Source organism: Genypterus blacodes, unplaced genomic scaffold (genome assembly GCF_046128005.1).
Source record: "Genypterus blacodes isolate CSIRO-AG114 ecotype Tasmania unplaced genomic scaffold, CSIRO-AGI_Gbla_v1 ptg000039l_1, whole genome shotgun sequence".
Taxonomy (NCBI): Eukaryota; Metazoa; Chordata; class Actinopteri; order Ophidiiformes; family Ophidiidae; genus Genypterus; species Genypterus blacodes.
The window spans coordinates 2,485,056-2,505,996 of record NW_027466852.1 but is presented as its reverse complement, the minus strand read 5'-3'; the positions used below and the strand labels follow the sequence as shown (position 1 = coordinate 2,505,996).

The following is a 20,941-nucleotide window of genomic DNA, read 5'->3' as shown; positions in this document are numbered from 1 at the left end:
GCCGTGTAACATCCGAGGATTACGGGAGGAGAAATGTGGACTTTACTGGAGCTCTCCCGTTATCAGCACGACTCCTCCAGGCGAGCGCACGTTCACTCACGGCTCCTCTGCCTCTCTGTGGCCGCGCACGGGGCTTCCTGCCTCGGCCACATGAAGTCAATTAGCCCGGCCCCAGAGGGGGGCCCCCTTGTCGGGTCTTTATCGGCACCGAGGTTACCCAAACACCGCCAATGCTTTCTTTTTAACTCCACACCACTCACGGGCCAATTACACACACTTAAGCTTGTGCGTAACGAATCCGGACAAGGGATAATTCGTCAAACGGTGAAATGAATGAATTGTCTTAAAGAAGGCAGGTTTTATATTCTATATAGTCCTTTAAATACAAACGTATACTTATAATTATTGTAGCGAGAAAATCTAAATATTTTGTGCCAGTTTACACATTTAGAGGAAATAAAATGATAAGAATCAGAAAATTGGAAGCATTATCTACAGTGTGTGTGTGTGAGTGTGTGTTGTGGTAAGATAATGTCAACATATAAATACAATGTGTGTGAAATATTCCAAAACTGGAAAAGTGATGAAATATTACTAAATTTAGAAATAACCACAAATAACCCATCTAACACACACACTCACACAGTCACCAACACACACAGACACGGAAACAAACAAACCGTACCATTTTCACACACACTCACCAAGATGTTAAGAATCACAATAACAACTAACAACAACACACTTTAGAGAGGGAAAAGAAAACTTTGTCCACAATTTGCACACTGAGAATACAGAAACAGAGACAGAAACACAAACACACACACGCTCAGAGATAGAGCACGAGAGGAGGATGATAAGCGAGGGAGCCATGTAGAGTGGACGTACCTGCTGGGACATTCTGTAGAGGAGGTTGCTGTCAGTGCTCTGCTGCTGCCATGTCCCCATGAAGCCCGGCTGCTCAGCACTAGGCGGTCTGGTGCTGAACTGCATGGAGCTTTCGCCTGCTCCCTCAGCGCTGCTGCTAACGATGCTAACGCCACCCAGACCACTTCTGCTGCTGCTGTTGCTACTCTGGCTACTGGTGGAGACGCCGGTGCAAACGCCAGTGACGCCGGTGTTTCCGTTAGTCTGAGCTGTAGGTGGCCTGGGCGATTCTGGTTCTACACTGGGCTCTGGTGGGACTGTGTCGCACTCGCTGCCTCTCACATCCAACTCTGCCTCCTTGGACTAGACAGAGAGAGAGAGTGAGAGAGTGAGAGAGGGAGAGGGAGGGAGGGAGGGAGGGAGGGCAGGAGGGATGTGGGAGTCAAGGAGGAGAGAAGAAGAAAAAAAAATCAGTGAAGGTGGGTTCTTCTGGGGTCGAGTTGCTTTTTTCTTCTCGTGCAGGTCCTGCTTTTCCAGGAGGATAAGAGGAGAGAGAGAGTTGTGTGTGTGTGTGTGTGTGGGGGGGGGGGGGGGGGGGGGGGGGGGGGGGGGGGGGGCTGTTTGTGCGTGTGAGGTTTCTTGGCAGTCCTGGGTAGTGGAGGAGCGTACGAGTGTGTGTGGAGTTAATTCTCTGAGAGAAAAGGCTTGCGGTGGATTTCCTCAGGGGCCTCGTCTTGGACAGGGCAAGATGAGCAGAGCCCCGGAGGTGAAGAGGGATGAAGCGAGGGATGGAGGTGAGGTGGGGGTCTGGAGTGAAGGTGTGAGAGAATGGAGTAAAAAGGGGGTTATGGGAATTAGTGAGGGGGGTGCATGTTGTTGCCCGTGGCCTCGGTTTTTTGCTTTAATGCATCTGTCAGTCATTTTGTACATGGACTGTCCTTAGAAAACAATTACACACACACACACACACACACACACACACACATGCATATGGACAGCCCACAACATGAAATACATGTTAACACACATGCATGCGTGTACACATTAAGACACACACTGAAACACTGTAGCACAGCAGAGATCTCCAAAAATCACAAAAAAAAAAAGTTGCCCAGCCTGGGAAATGCTTTAACACACTCATAAAAGAACACATACACACACACACGCGCACACACACACACAAACTGTTTATATTAAGGTAAAAAAATATACGGCCTGTGTAATTTCTGAGCGATAGCAATAATCAAGAAAAATTAGGTACATGCACATCAGGAGTGAAATGTAAATAAAGCGCATCACAAAAATGTGTCCAGCAATTAAAATCCATGTCCAGGAAATGATAATTTTTGTAAAAAGAAAAAAGTAAAAAAAAAAAGAAAAATTCTATATAAATAAATCAAACAAACTCCACAGAAAGCAGAGTTGAGTCAATAAAATGCATGAATGTCTCTTACCATCAATTCAGTGCCTGTCCCAGCAAAGTGAAGATGAGGTGTGGGAGTGAGCCACCAGCTATTCTGCTCTCCTGCCTCCTGCTCCTCTCTCTCTCTCTCTCTCGCTCTCTCTCTCTCTGTTTGTGTCCCTCTCTCAGCAGCCGTGCCGCCTGTCCTCTCTCTCCCTCCCTCTCCCTCTATTTCTCTCCGAGTCTCTCTCTCTCTCTCTCTCTCTCCCTCTGACTCCTCCGTACTCCACCGCAGCCGCCGTGGAACTGAGTGCCTGAGCTAGTGAGAGAGTGTGTGTGTGTGTGTGAAGCAAAGAGAGACAGTGGCTGAGTGTGCATGTGTGTGTGTGTGTGTGTGTGTGTAAGAGAGAGAAAGCGCACGAGTGTGTGTCAGGCCAGTACGGGCTCAACTGAGTCAACTGCGCCTCTCCACTCTGAGATGCTCAATGACATCGTGCTGCACGCTTCCTCAGACACACACACACACACACACACACACCCCTCCCCTCACAGGGGAAGGAGGGGGGTGAGAGCCATCGCAGAACAGGAGAGGGGGGGAGCATTTGTCCCCCAGCCTTATTACCATTTGCGCTGCGAGCGGCCGGCACATCTCAGAGCAACTTAGTTCCCCTGTGGGACCATCCTGCCACACACACACACACACACACACACACACACACACACACATGCACATACACCACACACGCACACGCACACACACACACACACGCACACGCACTCACACACTCATACAGCAAAAGAGCTGTGGTTTTACCTTTAAAAAACAAAGCTTGACGAAGTGTCATTATTTCAGACTGTGTGTATGTTTTTTTCTTTGTCTAAGAAGCAGTTTGAACATGCAAAGCAGTACAGCACAGAGAGGATGAACCGCTCACTCAGTCACAGCTGAATACAATTCTATTCTATTTCTGATTTGTGGGGTAATTATCAGCCAGTATCAATACACTTGTTATACCACCACAAAATCTGGTGCCTTTGTTTGATTTCCTCCCATTCTAATGAAAGACTAATGGAACGCAGGCAATCTGCCACGAGCGCACACACACACACACACACACGCAGGAGAACCCCCACCCCCCACCCCCCACCCGCCGAGGCTCTCAGATTTTAATTAAGAAAAAAATGAGGAAGAGGTTCCATTTTAGCCAAATTGGTCCCCACAGCAGCAAAGGTAAGGGAATAAAATGAGGGATGGAGGGAAAAGGGGAGGCAGACGCCGAGAAAAAGACACACAGGAGGATAAGACAAGAAAGAGGAAGGAGATCTATGCTTCTTTTGACACGGCGTGGGACACGTCTCAAACAATGAAGATAACCCCCCCCCACACACACACACACATACACACACATCCTCCCCCCCCCCCCCCCCCCTCCCCTCCCCTTTAAATCTCCAATCTCCTGTTCTCCACCCGGTCTTTTCACCCCTGCCATCATTAGAGAAATGACGGCCCGGGCGGTGAGGGAGACATCACTGTGATCTTTACCCGGCCACGGACCGAAAGAGAAAGGGGACAGAGAGAGAGAGAGAGAGAGAGAAGTTATTTTCTTCTCTATTCTTCTGATAAACGTATATAAGCGACTTCAAATTTTCGTGTCATATTGCGACCTTGGTAACCTTTGCTAAGATGATTACGCCAGTCACCGTCGGGTCATATGGTGGTTGGGGGGGGGGGGACCGGGAGAGAGGAAAAAGATACATGTCTAACTTTAGACATTGAAGGCGATGAAATTGTGACGCGATTGTGCCTTTTGTCTCACGGCGAGAGCACTCGTCTCCCCTCGTTATCCATCTCTGCCCGTCTTCGTCCTTTGTCTTTGTCTGATTTTTTTCACTCTCTCTTTCTTTCTCTCTCTCTCTCTCTCTCTCTCCCACTTCCAGACCTCTTTGCCACCATCCGTCTTTTCTTTTCTCTCCATTCCTTTCATTTGTCTCTGATGCGTACAAGCCGAGTGGCCTGCGCCTCGTCAGGAGACGCAGGCAGACTTGTCATAAAAGAAGTAATGTGTCACCTGCGCAGCACACTGGACTCTTAACAACCCATTGAAGTGGTAATGCATGAGGCAAACACTAATTATATTAAGTGACAATTCAGCAGCCAAGGTTCTTTTTTTTTTGCTTTCCAGCCCACTTCTCTCTCTCTCTCTCTCCCTCCCTCCCTCCGTTCTGTAAATGTGCTAGTCTGTGGGTTTTTCTAGTGGCACTCAGTGATTCAAGTCAAGCTGGTGGCTCAGCTTTTGACCTGGCTGGTTAATGGCTGTTATTTGTGGGAGGAAGGAGTGGACACTGCCAATATCTCTCTCCCTCTCTCTCCCTCTCTCTCTCTCTCTCTCTCTCTCTCTCTCCCTCTCCCATCCTTCCCCCTGTGATGATAATGACCATGATGACAGAGGAAGTGAAAAAAGGGAGCGAGGGAGAAATACGTCTGCAGAGAGGGAGAAATGGGGTTAAACGGGGGGGAAAAATTGGAAATGGAAAGATGAAAATGGTGGGAAACGAAAAAAAAAGAAGGATGCACTGAGATCCTTCGGCTCCTTTATTAAAAACTATTATTGTGCAGGACTTGAGAATTCCCCCCGGGGCAGGGGTCCATGTCGAAGCCCATATAATTAACTAGAGGCTCAGCTACGGATCAATTACCAGACAAGCAAGTGATAGCCAAATCAATGGAAGATCATCAGGCTCGTTATCAGTGTTGCAACTCATTAGAGGAAAAGTGAGGTAGAGAAAGAAGGAGAGCGAGGTGGGGTGGGGTGGGGTGGGGTGGCCTGGGCAGAGGGGGGGACAGGACAGGGTTGTTGGGAGTGTGTGTGGTGGGCTTTTCGTGAGTGTGTGTGTGTGTTGTAAGTCCTGCTCTGCCGCTGCCACTTCAGGTGACAGGATGCGGCCCCGTCTGACAGAGCGCTGCCTGTGTTGTAGCTGTCGTCACTGAGGCTTGTATGGATCAATGGGAGTGTGTGCACGAGGTTAAAGCTGCCGCAGTGTTCCAGTCCCCAGTGACTCCCCAGCACTGACCATGAAGATTTACAGACAACAAACACACACACACACACACACACACACACACACATTTGGTTGCCATTGACTTGAACTTTGTGAAATTGAATGTTGTGAATTGAAAAATGAGAACTGGAAACACAAATTTTTATTTTTTTAATTCTCAAATGGCTCACTTGAAGTGAATTTTGTGGCGACAAAGTCGGTAAAGAAGCCATTCGTAAAAACTGTAATGGGAACATTGGCGGTTACATAAAGGACATGACGACTCGAGTTTCACATCCGGGTCGGGGGTGATGGGTGTTTACAGAAGCACGGCGCCTCTTGTGTGGACTGAAGCGGAGAGAGAGAGAGATTTTTTCAAATTTAATCAGAGAAATAATAACAACTAACAGCGATACTACACGGGAGCGACGGCGGAGGTCAGAAGTCTTTGATATGTGACCGTTTCCAAATGTACAGTGACAGTCGGCCAACCGCCACGTCTCTCATTAGACCCTAAACGATTGGTTGTCACCTTCAGTTTGCATGAGGTACGACGATTATTAATTCTCAGAGAGATACTACATCATGAAGTCTGCTCCATGTTGATTACAGATCTTAATATCAATGGATGAGAAAAGCAGGAGGCAGTAGCTCAGTGGGTAGAGCTTCCGCTTGGGAACCGGGGGGTCGCCGCTCCGAGTCCCTGCCAGGGTGCCCCTGAGCAAGGCCCCGACCCTTCAATTGCTCCCCCCTCTGCGAAGGGTGGTAAATGTAATGTAAGTCGCTTTGTATAAAAGCTTCCGCCAAATGATCGTAATGTAAAAGAGCAACCAATTCACATTTTTCTTGACTAGTTAGAAATTTTGTTGTACTGTACCAACTGTTTGCTCTATTAAATAGTATGTAGTTAGTTAATCTATTATTTTGGATTGTTGTAATTGGTGTGGATGTGATATCCTTGTCTAAGAAGTAAGTCTAAATAATACTTAGAAAACAAACTAAATGCTAAATGAATGATTTTGACTTGCAGATATATAAACAACTAAGGAGTGTGTGAGGCAGAACATGGATTCCTGACCTCTTTGTGCACTTCTGTCCTTTCACAGTAAACTACAAATTAGTTTCAGAACGCACCGCCTCCCATCACTACTCCGCATTATTACACCCATCAAACCTCTCAGCGCCGCCTGTTTGTTTCCCATAGCGTGGTAGCTAATGGGTCAAATGGCCCCAAAATTGGGTGCGACAGCAGCGGCGAGTTGTTAGCGCGGCCTCAAGAGAGCCAATTCTCCCTCGACTCTTCCGTCTTGAGAGTCAAAGTGCTTCCCTTACTTTTCATTTTCCGTGCAAAGTGACAAAATCTGTCCAAAGCAAACAACGCCGAGAAGGAAACAGATGAAGAGGCCATCAAAAAGTCATAATTACAATGCTTGTCTTCTGTTATTTTGTTGTCTGTTTTGTGTTTGTTTTCTCTTTTGGGGCGAGGTGGTGTGTGTACGTATGTTATTTTTACTCAGAATGAAATCAAAAGGCAGCCAAAATAAATAAATAAAAAAGCAACAACCTGACTACCACAAAATCTGACTAAAATTACCCTTTGATGCACTAAAAGGAGGACAAATGGAAGGACAGAAGAAAGGGGCATAGAGAGAGAGAGAGAGAGAGAGAGAGAGAGAGGGGAAAGTGGAAGGGCGTAATTTGTGCAGTCACGGTGATTATGTGCAGCAGAAACAAATGATTAAGGCCGGCAGGAAGAGGTTAGCGAGTGTGTCTGTGCTCAGGTGGATGTTCCTCCTCCGGCACGGCGGTGCAGCTCAGGTTTGTCACGTGAAAGGAAACGGTTAGAGTTAATCCCGTCAGCTGTTCAACAGCAAAAACCTTTTCCATATTAATGCCTCATATGTCCAATGCCAACTATTACAAACCAAAACAATAATAATCAGAGTTTAGCATTTGGCATTACCGAAGGAATGAGTGCAGCTTTCAAACTGTATACGAGACATAAGCACTAGCACATGTCCAAGGGCTGGTAGGTTTATGGTCATACACTCAGACACACACACACTTAAGAGGACATAGCGTGTTTGTGTGTAACTCCATGTGACAAGGAGTGGCGTGTTGATCAGATGGCACCGGGATAGAAGTGTCACTGTTTGGGGCTCCCACTACATGGCCACAGGACGTCATATGACACAGGCAGGAAATGGCCTCTGGGGGACAGAGGAAGAAGACAAGCCCAGGCACCAAAAGGTCTTGGTGAGACGAGAGCAGGCCACATGATTGTCTGTGTCACTGATCCCTGCAATCTGGCTCCCGCTAATAAGTGCACCTTTGTGGGGGAAAAGAAAGGAAAACAGCGAGTGTCTTCATCCAGTCTTATGACTTATTTACAGTTTAACAGTATTTGTGGTAACACAGAATGGTTAAAGGTTAATGGCTCAGAGCGCAGTGTGTTAGTGTGTTTGGTATTTCATGACCTAATGACACATGTTCCTGTACGTATAAAGTGCTCCACGTGCTAGTTATGAGCTACTTATGTGCTGCCAAGAAGGGAAGACTCGGTTCATGAGGGCAATTGGCTTGCAAGGCCAAGGAGACAAAACTATGAGCGCGCGCACACACACACACACACATATGCACCTTTGCCTCTGGCCCCTGTGCAGGGTAGTTACAGCCAGACCACCGTTCCACTGAGTGAATTACAGCTAATCCTATAGTTGCCCCCCTTTTCCCTCTTCTCCACCCCACTCTCACTCTCACCCCATTACACACACACACACACTCTCCTTACATCTATGTCAGTGTTCAGGGTTTCACATTAACACAACGGACTCACTGTTTCCCCCAAAATAATATATTGTACATACAGTCCATCTTTTACAGATTGGCTTCTCACTTTACAGCCGGTGAGCCACTGGTGGGCCACAAACGCTCCGTGGCCCCACTGTACGTCCCCGAGAAGAGAAATATGAGACATTCATCAAGCTCCAGTCCAAAGTGTTGTGTTTTTAAGTGGTTATGGAAGGGTTGGTGTAATGGTTACATATGATCCAGGAGATGTGTAGAGATTTATGGTGTCACCAAATGTGGTTGTAACAGACTCATACATTCATGAGACACAGCACTTTTTGAAGAATGAGCCACGCCCACTCAACTTGGCAAACTGTGCAAGAAGTGGAAAAAAAAAATTGTTGAAAAATAAAAACTTGCAAAAAAATGAGTGGAGAAATAAAATCGTAAAAAAATATTTGTGGAAAAATACGAATAAGCAAAAAAAAAATTTGTAGAAAAAAACTAACATGTCAAATCTGGCTAGGTGCAAAGAGGCGTGGCCTGTTTAGACGCTATTGATGGATTAACTTTTGATTCTTTCACCTAGGTTCAAAAGTTAGAACATTATAGAAGTTACAGGTTAAAGTAATTATTACAGCGCCACCATCAGGCTGAACAAGAACAAAATTGATGGTGAAGCTTCCGGTCCTGACCCCTATCAAGCTGCCACATTTCATCCAAATGGGATTAGAGCAAGCAAGTCATGGCTGTGAAGGACGGACAGACGGACGCCAGCCATTACAATACACACATAAGTAGATTTCCATCACTTCTCTAATAACTGTGGAGGTTTCATTCCACTCTCACACACACACACACACACTCTCTGCTCCCATCTCTCCGTTTTGCTCCCTCTCTCCTCCTCTAACTCTATTGTCATACACACTCACACTTGGATAATTCTCCTCTAATCATCTGGCGGCTCTTCCCCTCCTCCCCACCCTCGTTTCCTTCCCCTCACATTCTCCCTCCCCCCCTCTCTCCCTCTCTCCTTCTCACCTCATCAGACAGGTCTCCACCTCACCCCTCCGCTGCCTTCATCCCCTTGCTCCCAGGCCGCGTCTCCGCTGTCCTCTCTCACTGACCCGTGCTCTCCCCCAGTCACAGGGCGTTGTGTCTCTACCTGCCAGGCTCTCTGACAGCCCCGGCGTTCCCTCCGTCGCCCCTCACCCCCTGAGAGGAGACCGCCTGCCCATCCGGAACGCCAGCGCAGCAACCCTGCCAGTGCCCCTCTGTGCTCTCCCCATCACCTACCCCCTCTCCTCCCCTCCCCTCCACCCGATCTCCACCCAAGTTTGACAAACTCCCGCTGCACCATCTTCCTCCTTGTCTCCAATTCTCTTTGCGAACTCCTAATCTCTCCATCTCTCATTATTCAGATTTTGATCCCTCCTCTCTCCGGAGCAAAGTTTTCCCTCCTGACCTCACTAATATGTCTTTAGCTCTTTCAGGTTTCTGCTTGGTGAAACTCTTCCTCTCAGAGAAAGAGAGCTGATAGTCTTCGTCAGGGCCTTCACCATACCATTAAATAGTTCTGTTTCCCAAAGTAAATATTCTAAAGAGACAGACAAAAGAGGCTGAATCATGCCAGAGCTGGGATTGATCACTTTTTCCTGTGTGTGTGTCTGTCTGCGCACTGGAGTCTCAAAATGTGTCCATATTTGTTTGTGCAAGAGTGTTTGCGAGCGCTTGGTAACCAGCTGTGCATCTGCTCGGCGGTGAGCTGGTGAAGTAATGGGAATCACACGTTACACTGGTTAGCATTAGTGAGTAACAGGGAAGTCCGCGACTGCTTTTGATATCGAAAAATCTGATGACCTCACAAAAGCCCAGATGGAGCGAGCGAGGAAGGAGGCGGATTCAAACTGGAAAAAAAATCCTAAAGAACATGTGGGCTCCATTAGCCAGGGGAGTCTTTATTTATGGCACCCACACATGACAAGGAACATAACCGCTAACAACATGACAAACACACAAACACTTTGGCCAAAAAAACAAAAAAAAACTCTAAAATGTCACACAAATCACTCTGTGGTAGTAAAACCACTTACCAAACAAGACACAAAGTTTTAGTTTGGGGGATTTATGACTTCACCATTTCAATCTCCAGCGTTTTCCTCCAGACGTCGGGGCTTCATTTCTCAATCGTGGCACATTGCTCACCGCCTGCCTTCATCTTTTTAACACCAGACGGAGAGAAGTCGGCCATGTAGCTTAAGAAAAAAATACAATTTTGATTCGAAAAACTTCTCCTCTCCATGATCTGAGCGCCAAGCAAAGGGACGGCGGTGGCATTAAAAAAAGTCAAATTTGCCTCTGTGGCAGTGAACTGGAGGAGACGGCGTGAGTGTAATACCCTCCGCCGCCGCTACCCGCCCCCCCTCCAACGCCTGGTAATTGAATAGTATCCCACAGCCCAGGCACAAATCAGCTTAGTGGATGCAGGGGGAAAAAAATAAAGAAATGATTATTATTCCGCCATCGGGTTTCAATTACAAGAAAGGGAGGGGGGGCGAGGGGGGTGTGTGGGGTGGGGGGGTTAAGTGAACATCAGGTCAAATTAAAGTATATAGGAGGCCACTGGCATCGGAAGACTCTGTTGAAAGCTCTCGCGTATTAACACACATTTTTACATGTGGCCAAGTTACATTATTTAATTATTACAAGCCTGGGCCGCAGGTTTGGCGTGCAGTCTTTTGAGTCGCCGCCGCCGCTCTCTCGCCTTAGAACCGACTCGGCGGCGAACAAGAACCTATTAGCCTCTGAGAGCGGTGATGAGAGAGAGAGAGAGAGAGAGAGAGAGAGAGACAGAGTGAGAGAGAGAGAGAGAAGGAAGGAGAGAGAGAGAGAGAGAGAGAGAGCGAGAGAGTCTACATCTGGCAAGCACAGAGGCCAGAAACCCAGCTGTGTGTGTGTGAGTGTGTGTGTGTGTGTGTGTGTTGGGGGGGCTGCATTCATAAGGCATTGGCGTATGTTCCAGCTTGCATGTCTGTGTTGCATTGCTTTGATACATAAGACGCACAGGACAGATTTCCTTCGAGGTAATGAAAGATTGCATGTGGGCCTCTGTTTAATTAAGCTACATGGTAGGAATTAAAGGAACACACACTCCAATTCAGAGCCCAGAAAATGGCTGTTGTACATTGTACTCCACTTACTTGTCTCCCTTTCATTTTTGCCCATTCCTGACCATTTCCTCTCTCTCTCTCTCTCTCTCTCTCTCTCGCTCTCTTTCTCTCTGTGTCACCCGTCTCTGTTCGCTCTATCGCTCCCTGCGAGGGAGAGACGGATGGCCTCCACATTCCCAGAGGCAATACATAAAGGTCGGTGAATGGATGGGGACGAAACCAACGGCTAAATTATTAAGTGACACTTCCCTTCACTTTGACGGGCACACACACACACACTCACACAAGGCAAGAGTGTAAACGCATTAGAACAGTTAGCCCCCTGAATGCACACGACAACTCTACTACGCCCTAACTCGCGTCAAACCCGTCACACGGCAGCCTGGGGCTCTTAAAATTTTTACGCTACTGCATGACGGGCCGTCGTGGAGGCTGGGAGGCTTTCTGAGAGTGAGTGGCTCTGTCATCGCCGCCATCGTCGCCAATAAATAAGTAAATATGGGGATGGAATGGCTAAGCAGCGCTGCTGCGGACATGAGTGCGACTACTTTCAGTGAGCTTGTTCCCATGTGTGCGCACCTGTGTTATGTGTGTGACTGTGTCCACTGGTGCACTTGTGTGTTCTCTCCCAGCCTCTGACAAGCTCCAGGGGGGCCACGCTCTTGCCACCATCTCCCCTGTTAGAATGTGCCAAAATGGGGCTTCATTCACTTAAGTTCCACCTGGCCTTGATTTCCTGCAGACAAGGCTGGAGCACAGTGGGAGGGCTCGGATTTAATGTGGTGCACACAGAGACAAGATGATGGGCCATTTGGCCACTATGCACCCAGGTGTGTTTGAGTCCAATAGGGTGAGGAACACAGCTGCTAAGTCCTAAGTTGTGGGGTTGCAGCATTACGAGGGAAGCTTATATCAGGGTCGCGCTCCAGAGGCAACGGTCCTTTCACGCACAAACTATGTTGCTCATGGGTCCTCTGATACGTCACCTGAGCTTAACCTGTGCTAGTGTCTTATCAGTATACCATAAGACTGCAACAAGTAATCTTAAAAAGATTAGGCTTGATTTTTGTATGAGAAACGGCAGATGTTTTGTTTTTTTTACTGGTTTCACAGTAAATAAGGTCTTGAGTGTTTAAGTGATTGTGCAAGTAGTGACGATTTATATTTAGTTTTATTGTTATCTTTGCCTTGTTTGTGTTTATGTTAGCAAGATGACTACTGACACATGATTGTGAAATGTAGTGAAGAGCAAGTCATGAGCCAAGGAACATTGTAGTAGATGTTAAGGCAGATCCAGATAATAGGCTCAGATTTGTTTTTAAAATAACAAAAGTTATGCGAACTATTCAGTTTGTCCTGTATTAACACTAGGTTACCACTAGATGGTAGCAGAGACTCAGGACAGACTGCCGGCCGTTGGCTCTGGATCGCTGCGATCTCGATCTGCGTGGTCATAAACTACTTTTCAAATACGAAATATATCTAGTTGATGGTGTTGATTCTATAATGCAAACACAGTTTTATCAAATTTGTTCTTGTAAGGACTTGTAAGGAGGTGATGTTGAACCGAAATCGTATAATTCCAACAATGAATACTTAAAGCTACAGGGAAGCAACACACACAGAGCTTGAGGACTAAGTGAACTCATTTCAATTTGATTATGCCACAGCCAAGCACCATCACGAAGCCGAACATGACTGACCTGCAGTAACTCCTCCAGCCAGAGGTGGCAACCTGCCAAAACTTAGTCAACACACAACACAATGACCCCTGCTGGACTGAACCATGATTTCAAGTTTGAATGGCAGCATGAATGATGTCTCAGTTGACATACACACACTACTCTGAGAAAACATTGGAGAAGAGCGCATGGAAAGTGCTGGAGTCAAAGTCAAGTGAACATTTAACTGTACTTTCTAATGTGCAGTCAAACTGTGTTGCCTCCAGTTCCCGTGCTACTTACAACAGTATCAGACTCTGAAGGTTAGGGTTCTAAATAAATACTGATGTCAACAAACAAGGTGATGCCATTGATTTAAAACAGTGATGTCATCTAAAATAAACAATGATGGCATCAAACCTAGCACCGTTACAATGATGTCAGAATAATTTGAACCTTATGAATTAGTTCATCTTTTGGCTCTTGTTCATGTTTTGGGTTTTATGGCAAGTTAGAGAGTTTTCTTGTTCAACATTTATTCAATGTGGCTCACATACGTTGTGAGTCTGTCATGGTGGTACCACACATAGCATGTGTGTGGTCATTAGAGAGCGGGAACACAGTTGGCCTAACAACACAGTGCAATGGCAACAAGATGCTTTTGCAACTGTAAAGGGTGTTTGTGAGACCATAAATGTGTGTGTGTGTGTGTGTGTGTGTGTGTGTGTGCGTGCGTGCGTGTTTGTGTGGGCATGCATGTATGTGTCTGTTTGTGGGCACGCTCATTGTAAAGCCTGCTAATTGCAGTTGAGACTCCTTTAATTAACACAAAGAGAGGTCCCCTGGGTGGGTATGGGCACTGCGAGTGTGTCACGAGTTTATATCCAGCACAACCTGTGGGACACAACAGCCTAATCAGAGCCTTTTAAGTCCTGCCATGCTTCCACTGGAGGATTAACCATAGACACACTTTAGTCGTGGAAAATGAGACAACAGAGGATCTGTGTTGGTCTGGCTGACAAAACAAGCAAACCATAAAGAAAATAATACACCAAATGTACCTCCAAAACAAACACTCTGAACTCAAGTACACAGTAATGCTGCTGCGCAGGAAGGTTCTAATGGCTTCATTTTACCTTACTAACACAAAATGGTTGTTCTGCTGTTGTTTGTAGATTGATGCTTTGTGTATGGCAAAGGCACCACCAGAGGCACGACACCAGATACACCTCAATCCTTCTCTCTTTCCCTTTGTCCACCCACCTTCTTCTCCGCTCGCTCGCTCGCTTCTCCTACCTCTTTAAAAATAACTCCCTCTCTTTTTATTACGCCTGCCAATTTGGACAGGAGCCCCGGTCAAAGACAGATTACACTAAGTCGCATATCAAACCTAATCAATCTTCGGCCCCTGGAAGGCATCAGTCTCCCAATGAATAATTACGGCAATCCAGTTAAGAGCTGCCAGTGCCAAAACGTTGCCACCACCATCTTTTAGGAGACCGAACCCCAACCGATTAACCGATTAACTTTGAGGAGGAGAAAACCCCAAAAGTTTGCGCGCACGTGTGCATTCTGGTAAGAAAGAGAGGAGGGAAGTGAAGAGGGAGGACAGGAACGCGTTCACCATCACCGCCAGCGCTACTGTATCACCTTTGAGGATGAGTAAAGTCGTTTGAACTACATTAAATCGGAGTGGCAACGAGGGTATCCAGAGGTTGTGGAGCGGAGACGGTGAAAGAATGAGAGTGATTATCAATCTGCGTTGGTCCAGGATTTACTCTGGCATTGGCTTCTGTAGTCAAACTACGGCCAAACTCAATTTGGCTTCGGTGCTTCTTTAGTAACGGCTCTATCTTACAACTTGGAGTAAATGTGCTTCACCAATCTCTGCTGAACACTTATCTGCTAACACACACACACACACACACACACACAACCTACAGATGATTAAAAGGAGAGAAAGGGATGCGGTGTGAAGAGGGTGAAAAAGACTAAAAGTAGGTAGAGGGAGAAATTGGCGAGGAATGAATGATAAATGAAGGAGCCGTCCTGTTGGTCGGCGCACTGCTATCAGCGGGGAGAAGATGCTCCAGCGCCGGACTGTCAGTCAGTCATTCAGCCGGGTGATACGTGATGGATGAGAGTGCGCATGTGTGTGTGTGAGTGTCAGAGAAGAGGAGGCTCTTTTATCAAGAGGCACGTTGAGTGGAAAACATTGAGAGAAAATTGACAAGAAACTGCTTTCCTTCGGCGCGCCAGAGGAGGAGGAGGAGGAAGTCGCCGTTGTGAACGAGGGAAAGTCGCTGAGATTGGAAGGAGGGGGAGAGGGGGAGAGGAGAGAAGGAGAGAAGGAGAGAAGGAGAGGAGTGTAACTGCAGGGCAGCGGTATCGAGCGGAGGAGGGTGTCATTTAGAAAGTGGCTGGCTCAGCAGTGGCCATTAGTAGTGCTGTGACACGGTGGACAGTCAAGCAAACAGACAGACGACGCAGGCAGACAGACGGGAGAGCAGAGAGACACGAGAGCAGAGAGACGGGGCCAGGATCACAAACCCTCATCCGTAACCCTGCTGAGACGCGACCTTGCAACCATACACGCTAATATTTATAACGTTTTCAGAAATCTGATATTTTAAGCCTCTTATAACATTATGGTGAAAGACTAGATACTTAATACTTGAATAATACTGCCATTCTGAAAAACCACCAGCCATCCAGCGTCCGCACCGCAAATAACTGTGATTTTTAAACAAGAATCTGAACTGGTGAAGCGGATGGAGGAAGGAGAGAGAGAGAGAGAGAGCGAGAGAGAGAGAGAGAGAGGGAGAGCGAAGAATTACTCGCGTCCGTGAAATTCCTCAGACGGCAGAACCAGCGGCGAAGGCTAAACAATCATGGAGGTTTGGTGTTGGCAGACGCGGAACACGGCGTGAAATCTGAGGCGCCGTAAAGCACCGATCACACACACATACACACACACACACACACACAACCTCTGCCGGGACTCGAACCACCAATCGCAGCTCTTAGTTCAACCACGATCATAACCAGTATGTGAATGTAGATTTAAGTGAGTTTAAAGAATGATTGCTCTACTGAGGAGAAGGTGTTGCTCTGTGCTTGACTCCACTCAGAGTAACAAGTAACAGACACACTCCAGCTCTCACCTATTGCCCATTTTTGTCCAACTTATCTCACTAAACGACTTCTAGGTGAAAAAAAGCAAAATCCTGCCTTATTTATTTGCCTGGAAAGACAATCTGAGCTTGTACTTTTCTTTCCCACAGGTCCGTCCAGCCGCCTATTGCCAGAAAGCATTTTGCTGGGGACAGTGTGGTCCCATTGGAGCGGCAGGAATTCACAAACAGAGGGGGCAAACCAAGGTTACGGAGACGCGGGGCCCAGGCACGCTCCCAAATGAGGCAGGCAGCCACGCAGCCAGCACAATCTGGGGTCCTTCTAGCCCAGCAGCCCCGCTAAGACTCACGGGAAGGGAATGCAGGACCCTGCACGCGGGCCAAGTTTGAAGGAGTGCGGAGTGAGAGACAAACATGAAAAGGAACGGGTTAGTATGTGAAAACCACTCAAAATCTGTGTGTGTGTGTGTGTGTGTGTGTGTTTAAATACTCTGACAAGTAAACTCTGGCTGCCATCACTCGTCACTTCTTTGTGTTGGAAAAGACAGACTTGCCACACCCCGCGGTATTCCCGTGTAGGCCAAGTCTTCTCCCATTCCAATGAGGAGACATTAAGGGAAGAATAATCACTTTGGACGCGAGCTGCCAATTTAGTCTGAACTTATTTATCTCATTTAGAGTCCGTTTGGAGGGATATACACATGGCAAACGCAGACTTCTCCGTTCCCACAGACGGCGGACAGAGTGCTGGCACGGGCCGCCTCATATTCCTTCATTGAGCTTTTCTTTACTGTAACGGGAGAGGGGGGTTGGAGGGGGTTGTGGAGGGGGTTGGGGGGGGGGGGGGGGGGGGGGGCGACAACGCTTTTGCCAAACCCTGACAACTGCAATCCTATGGTCGCTCTCTGCCAGTATTATCTGTGGTTTCATCTCACTGGATGCTTTCTCTCTCGACCAATGTCTCTCTGTGTTTGAGGCATTAAATTGTATGTCGTGAGATCGGCTTTTTAAAAAAAAGAAAAAAAGCACACTTACCTTTACAAGTCACACACACACACACACACACTGGTAGATGAGAGGGACCATTGCCACTATTACTCATCCAATCCACATGATGCAAGGACCCCCACCCCCCCCCCCCAAAAAAAAAAAAAAAAACCTGTATCCTACACCGCTCAAGCTCCGCATACTAACGAGCCAGCGCAGCACCCAAAGGGAGTACAGTAATGTAGCTGTAGATGGCCTCTCCTTTCATGGAGCGTGCACACGTGTAAGCACACACACACACACACACACACATATGCACGCAGTCTCCCATTCTCACACACACATTATGTTTAGTCTAATTAGTGCTGATATTTTTGAGGAAATGTGTGATGTGAATTCAAATATGGGGGGGGGGGGGGTGTTCACCTTGTCCCTTTGTTTGGGACTCATACGAAAGTAATTTAGTCCAGAGTGAGACAGAAGGAGTGGGGCAGTAAAAAGACAGGGGGGGACAGAAAGAGAGAGAGGAGGGGGGGATACATTCCACTTGGCCCAGAGTGAGAGGCACTGTGGGTGTCTGAGGGCCCTCGCTGCCAGTAATTGCTTCCATATAGGACTGGTCCACAGTCTGTCCACGGTCACACACACGCACACACACACAGTTCACAGTGTAAAAGCAGTCATTTCTCTGGAAGAATCCATCCCTCGGCCATTTTTTGCTTTTTGTGAATTTCCGGACAGTAAAAGTTTGCAATTATTTAGCCGCTAAATCCCTTTTTTCACGGCATGTGTCATAAAAAGAGAAGCGAGTAATCCTCAGATTTACAGCTTTACACACAATGTAGGTTTGGTTTGACAAATTACAACTGTCTTAAGTTCAATTGTAATGGAATTGCTTTATGCCCTGAACTTTCCCCCCCCCAAAAGATCCATGAAAATAAAGCTGGTCAGTGATATTAAAATTAGTTAATAAATAATAAAAATGTAGTTTTACAAGCACGATTGAATAAATCTGCTGAAATTCTATACATAACTAAATACATTTAGCTTTGTTTGCTTTATTAGGGGGAATGTTTATTAATTACTGATTTTTTTGTGCAAAGTTGGACCCTTTACAATTACAAACTATACACACACACACACACACACACACACACACACACACACACACACACACACACACCTATGATTCATAAAACCGGGTGTGCAATCGTCATTCTCCGCTCTGCTGACAAAGGAAAACATGTAGCATTAAGAGTAAGTAACCGCATGTGGTCGTGCCTTTATTAGACTCATCCACCACCTCTCATGTCAACAATAAAGAATAAAATAACATCTCTGTTATCCGTATCAAGTTTCCATACGTCCACAGTGAGGCTGATGGACAGAAAGACGGAAGAGGAAAAAAAGAAGATGTAAATATAAAGTAGAAGGTTGGAGAGGGAGAGAGAGAAGGAGAGAGAGAGAGAGAGAGAGAGAGAGAGAGAGAGAGAGAGAGTTTGGATCAGAGTAATTTAAAGAGGAAATCATTTCTGCCGTTGAAACTGGTTACAGCCACATTACCAGGTGCAAATGCTCGTAGCAGCACTGGGCCTTGAACTTGGACTGCATAAGAGCCAACTACATAAAAAACGAATCTTAGCTTTACTGGGTTCTACTGGAGTTTAAACAGCAGATGGACTTTGTGTGTGTGTGTGTGTGTGTGTGTGTGTGTGTGTGAGGTTCAAAGCGTTAACGTGACTAAGACCACTTGAGGAAGTTAACACGGTAGGCTTAACAGGTGTGGATTGAGTTTTCTGCCACTAAAATAGGAATGAAGTCACCAAAGCTGCCTCGCTTACACACACACACTCGCCTGCATATACACACACACAGACACACACCCAGACACACACTCACCCACACATCCACGGTTCCCACCTGAGCCGTTACTTTAAATGACTGTGGGCCTGTGTGACCGAATCGGCTGAGCTCACAAATCAACGGCACGTGGGGCGAAGTTGAACATTTCCAGGGAAACGGCAGTACGTGTGTGTATGCACGAATGTGTGTGTGTGTGTGTGTGTGTGTGTGTGTGTGTGTGTGTGTGTGTGTGTGTGTGTGTGTTTGCGAATTGTGTTTCTAATTATCTACAGGTCCCAAAAACATACAGAGCAACTTGACTGCCCTCTCCTGACTCTAGCAGCCCGGAAGCTCAGATGTGACATAATGTTTCATTATTCGAGCATAAAAAGTAAACGACCAAAGTGTGACATTAAATACATTTCATATAGAAAACGATCGTCCTCGCTATCGCTCCCCCGGCCGCCGCCACACACACACACACACACACACTCGGATGGCGGCCTCAATGAAAAACACCCACAGGGACAACTGCTATAGATTGGCGAGTGCCAGGAATATGGCACTGAAAATTGTGTGTGTGTGTGTGTGTGTGTGTGTGTGTGTGTGTGTGTGTGTGTGTGTGTGTGTGTGTGTACATTGTGGATGAGTGGCTGTCACCGTATCGGTTGCCACGGCAGATAAGGCTGTGTGCCGCCGTGGTGCTGGTAATGATGCTGGGGCCACTGAGACAGGTGTAGAGGAGGCGTCTGCGCTGCTTCTTGCTGATCTCATCACATCACACACACACTTTTCATTCGAGGCCCCCGCAATATTATCCACACACACACACACACACACACACAAACACACACACACACCCCCACACACACACACACACACACACACAAATACACACTGCTTTCTGACTTCTTTCACACCTTATTTGCATCATCCCCTCTTCATCTCCCTTCACCTTGTCAATCTGTTCTCTGGCGTCCACATCACTCTCTCCTTTAACGGCGCAGAAGCAAAAAAAGGACAAAGCACTCAGGCAACGAACGCGGCAACAAAAACAACACGGCTTAAACTGTTTCCTATAATTATTAGTGCTCACCCACACACACACACACAGCACGGTGAGGCTTAGACCAAAGACTCTGATTCTTTGTTTGATTATGTGGAAAAATTCACAGCTACGGACTGCCTGTTGAGCGAAAACAAGGAGACCACACCGACTTTATAGAGCAAATCTTTGCTTTTCTCCGCTATTAAAACATAGAGCTAGAATCAGATGTCAGCTCTTTCTTTCTGATGGCTGTTATTTAGGTGCCCTAGTTGGCTGGACTTCATCAGTTGGCAGCTAAGATAACCTCTGGGGAAATCAAACAAGAAATCGGGTTATAAAACGAGTTTTGTCTGAGTCGGTCACAATGCAAAACAAAGAAACAACGAGGGACAGTTAAGAATACGAGAAGATGCGTGATGTTCTAGCCAAAGCAACGCAGTACGTTTCAGTTCCAAAGCTCATCATTGTTCCAGTTAAAGTCGCACAGAGGATGTGGTGAGATGTTGGCGAAAATCCTATCGCGGAAACCGCCGCAGTCCCATGTCTAACCCTAAACCGCTGCCGTTTCCGCATTCGACAGTGTGTGGTATGAAAATGGGTCGCGATCCAACCGTAGCGAGGTCTGAGAGGTCGTCACGATGCGCTCAATCTAAACAGCCGCTCCGCTACCTTGGGGCGCGGCTACGCTACGCTAAACACTGAGCCAAACCACCGCAGTGTATCCCTCCTGCGAGGTTCTGGGTCGACCTCAATCAAGAGGAAGAACGACAAGAAAATGAGCTGGGCTGTTTTTGTTTGGGGTGAGGTCGGGGTGGGGGAATAAAGAGAGGAGAGACCGAATCCAAACAAATCATGGTTTAAGGTTTGGAGGTAAAGGTAATGTGTGTGATTGTGGCCTTAGTGGGAGTGTGATTTGGTTGCTGGTGGACAGGGCAAACCAAACCGGCACACACACACACACACTTTTCTCTTGGGACATACAGTACATAGTCTTAGCTAGA

General features: G+C 47.0%; 1 protein-coding gene across 2 annotated transcripts in view; it reads right to left on the bottom strand.

The window, feature by feature from the left end:
* bnc2 (basonuclin zinc finger protein 2) overlaps positions 1-20,941 on the bottom strand; it is a 141,188-nt gene that overhangs the window by 84,979 nt on the left and 35,268 nt on the right. For both annotated transcript variants that reach the window (XM_076147845.1, XM_076147847.1), the window contains exon 2: positions 889-1,230. In XM_076147845.1, coding sequence (XP_076003960.1) covers positions 889-1,230 — 342 coding nt within the window. The remainder of the gene's footprint in view (positions 1-888; positions 1,231-20,941) is intronic.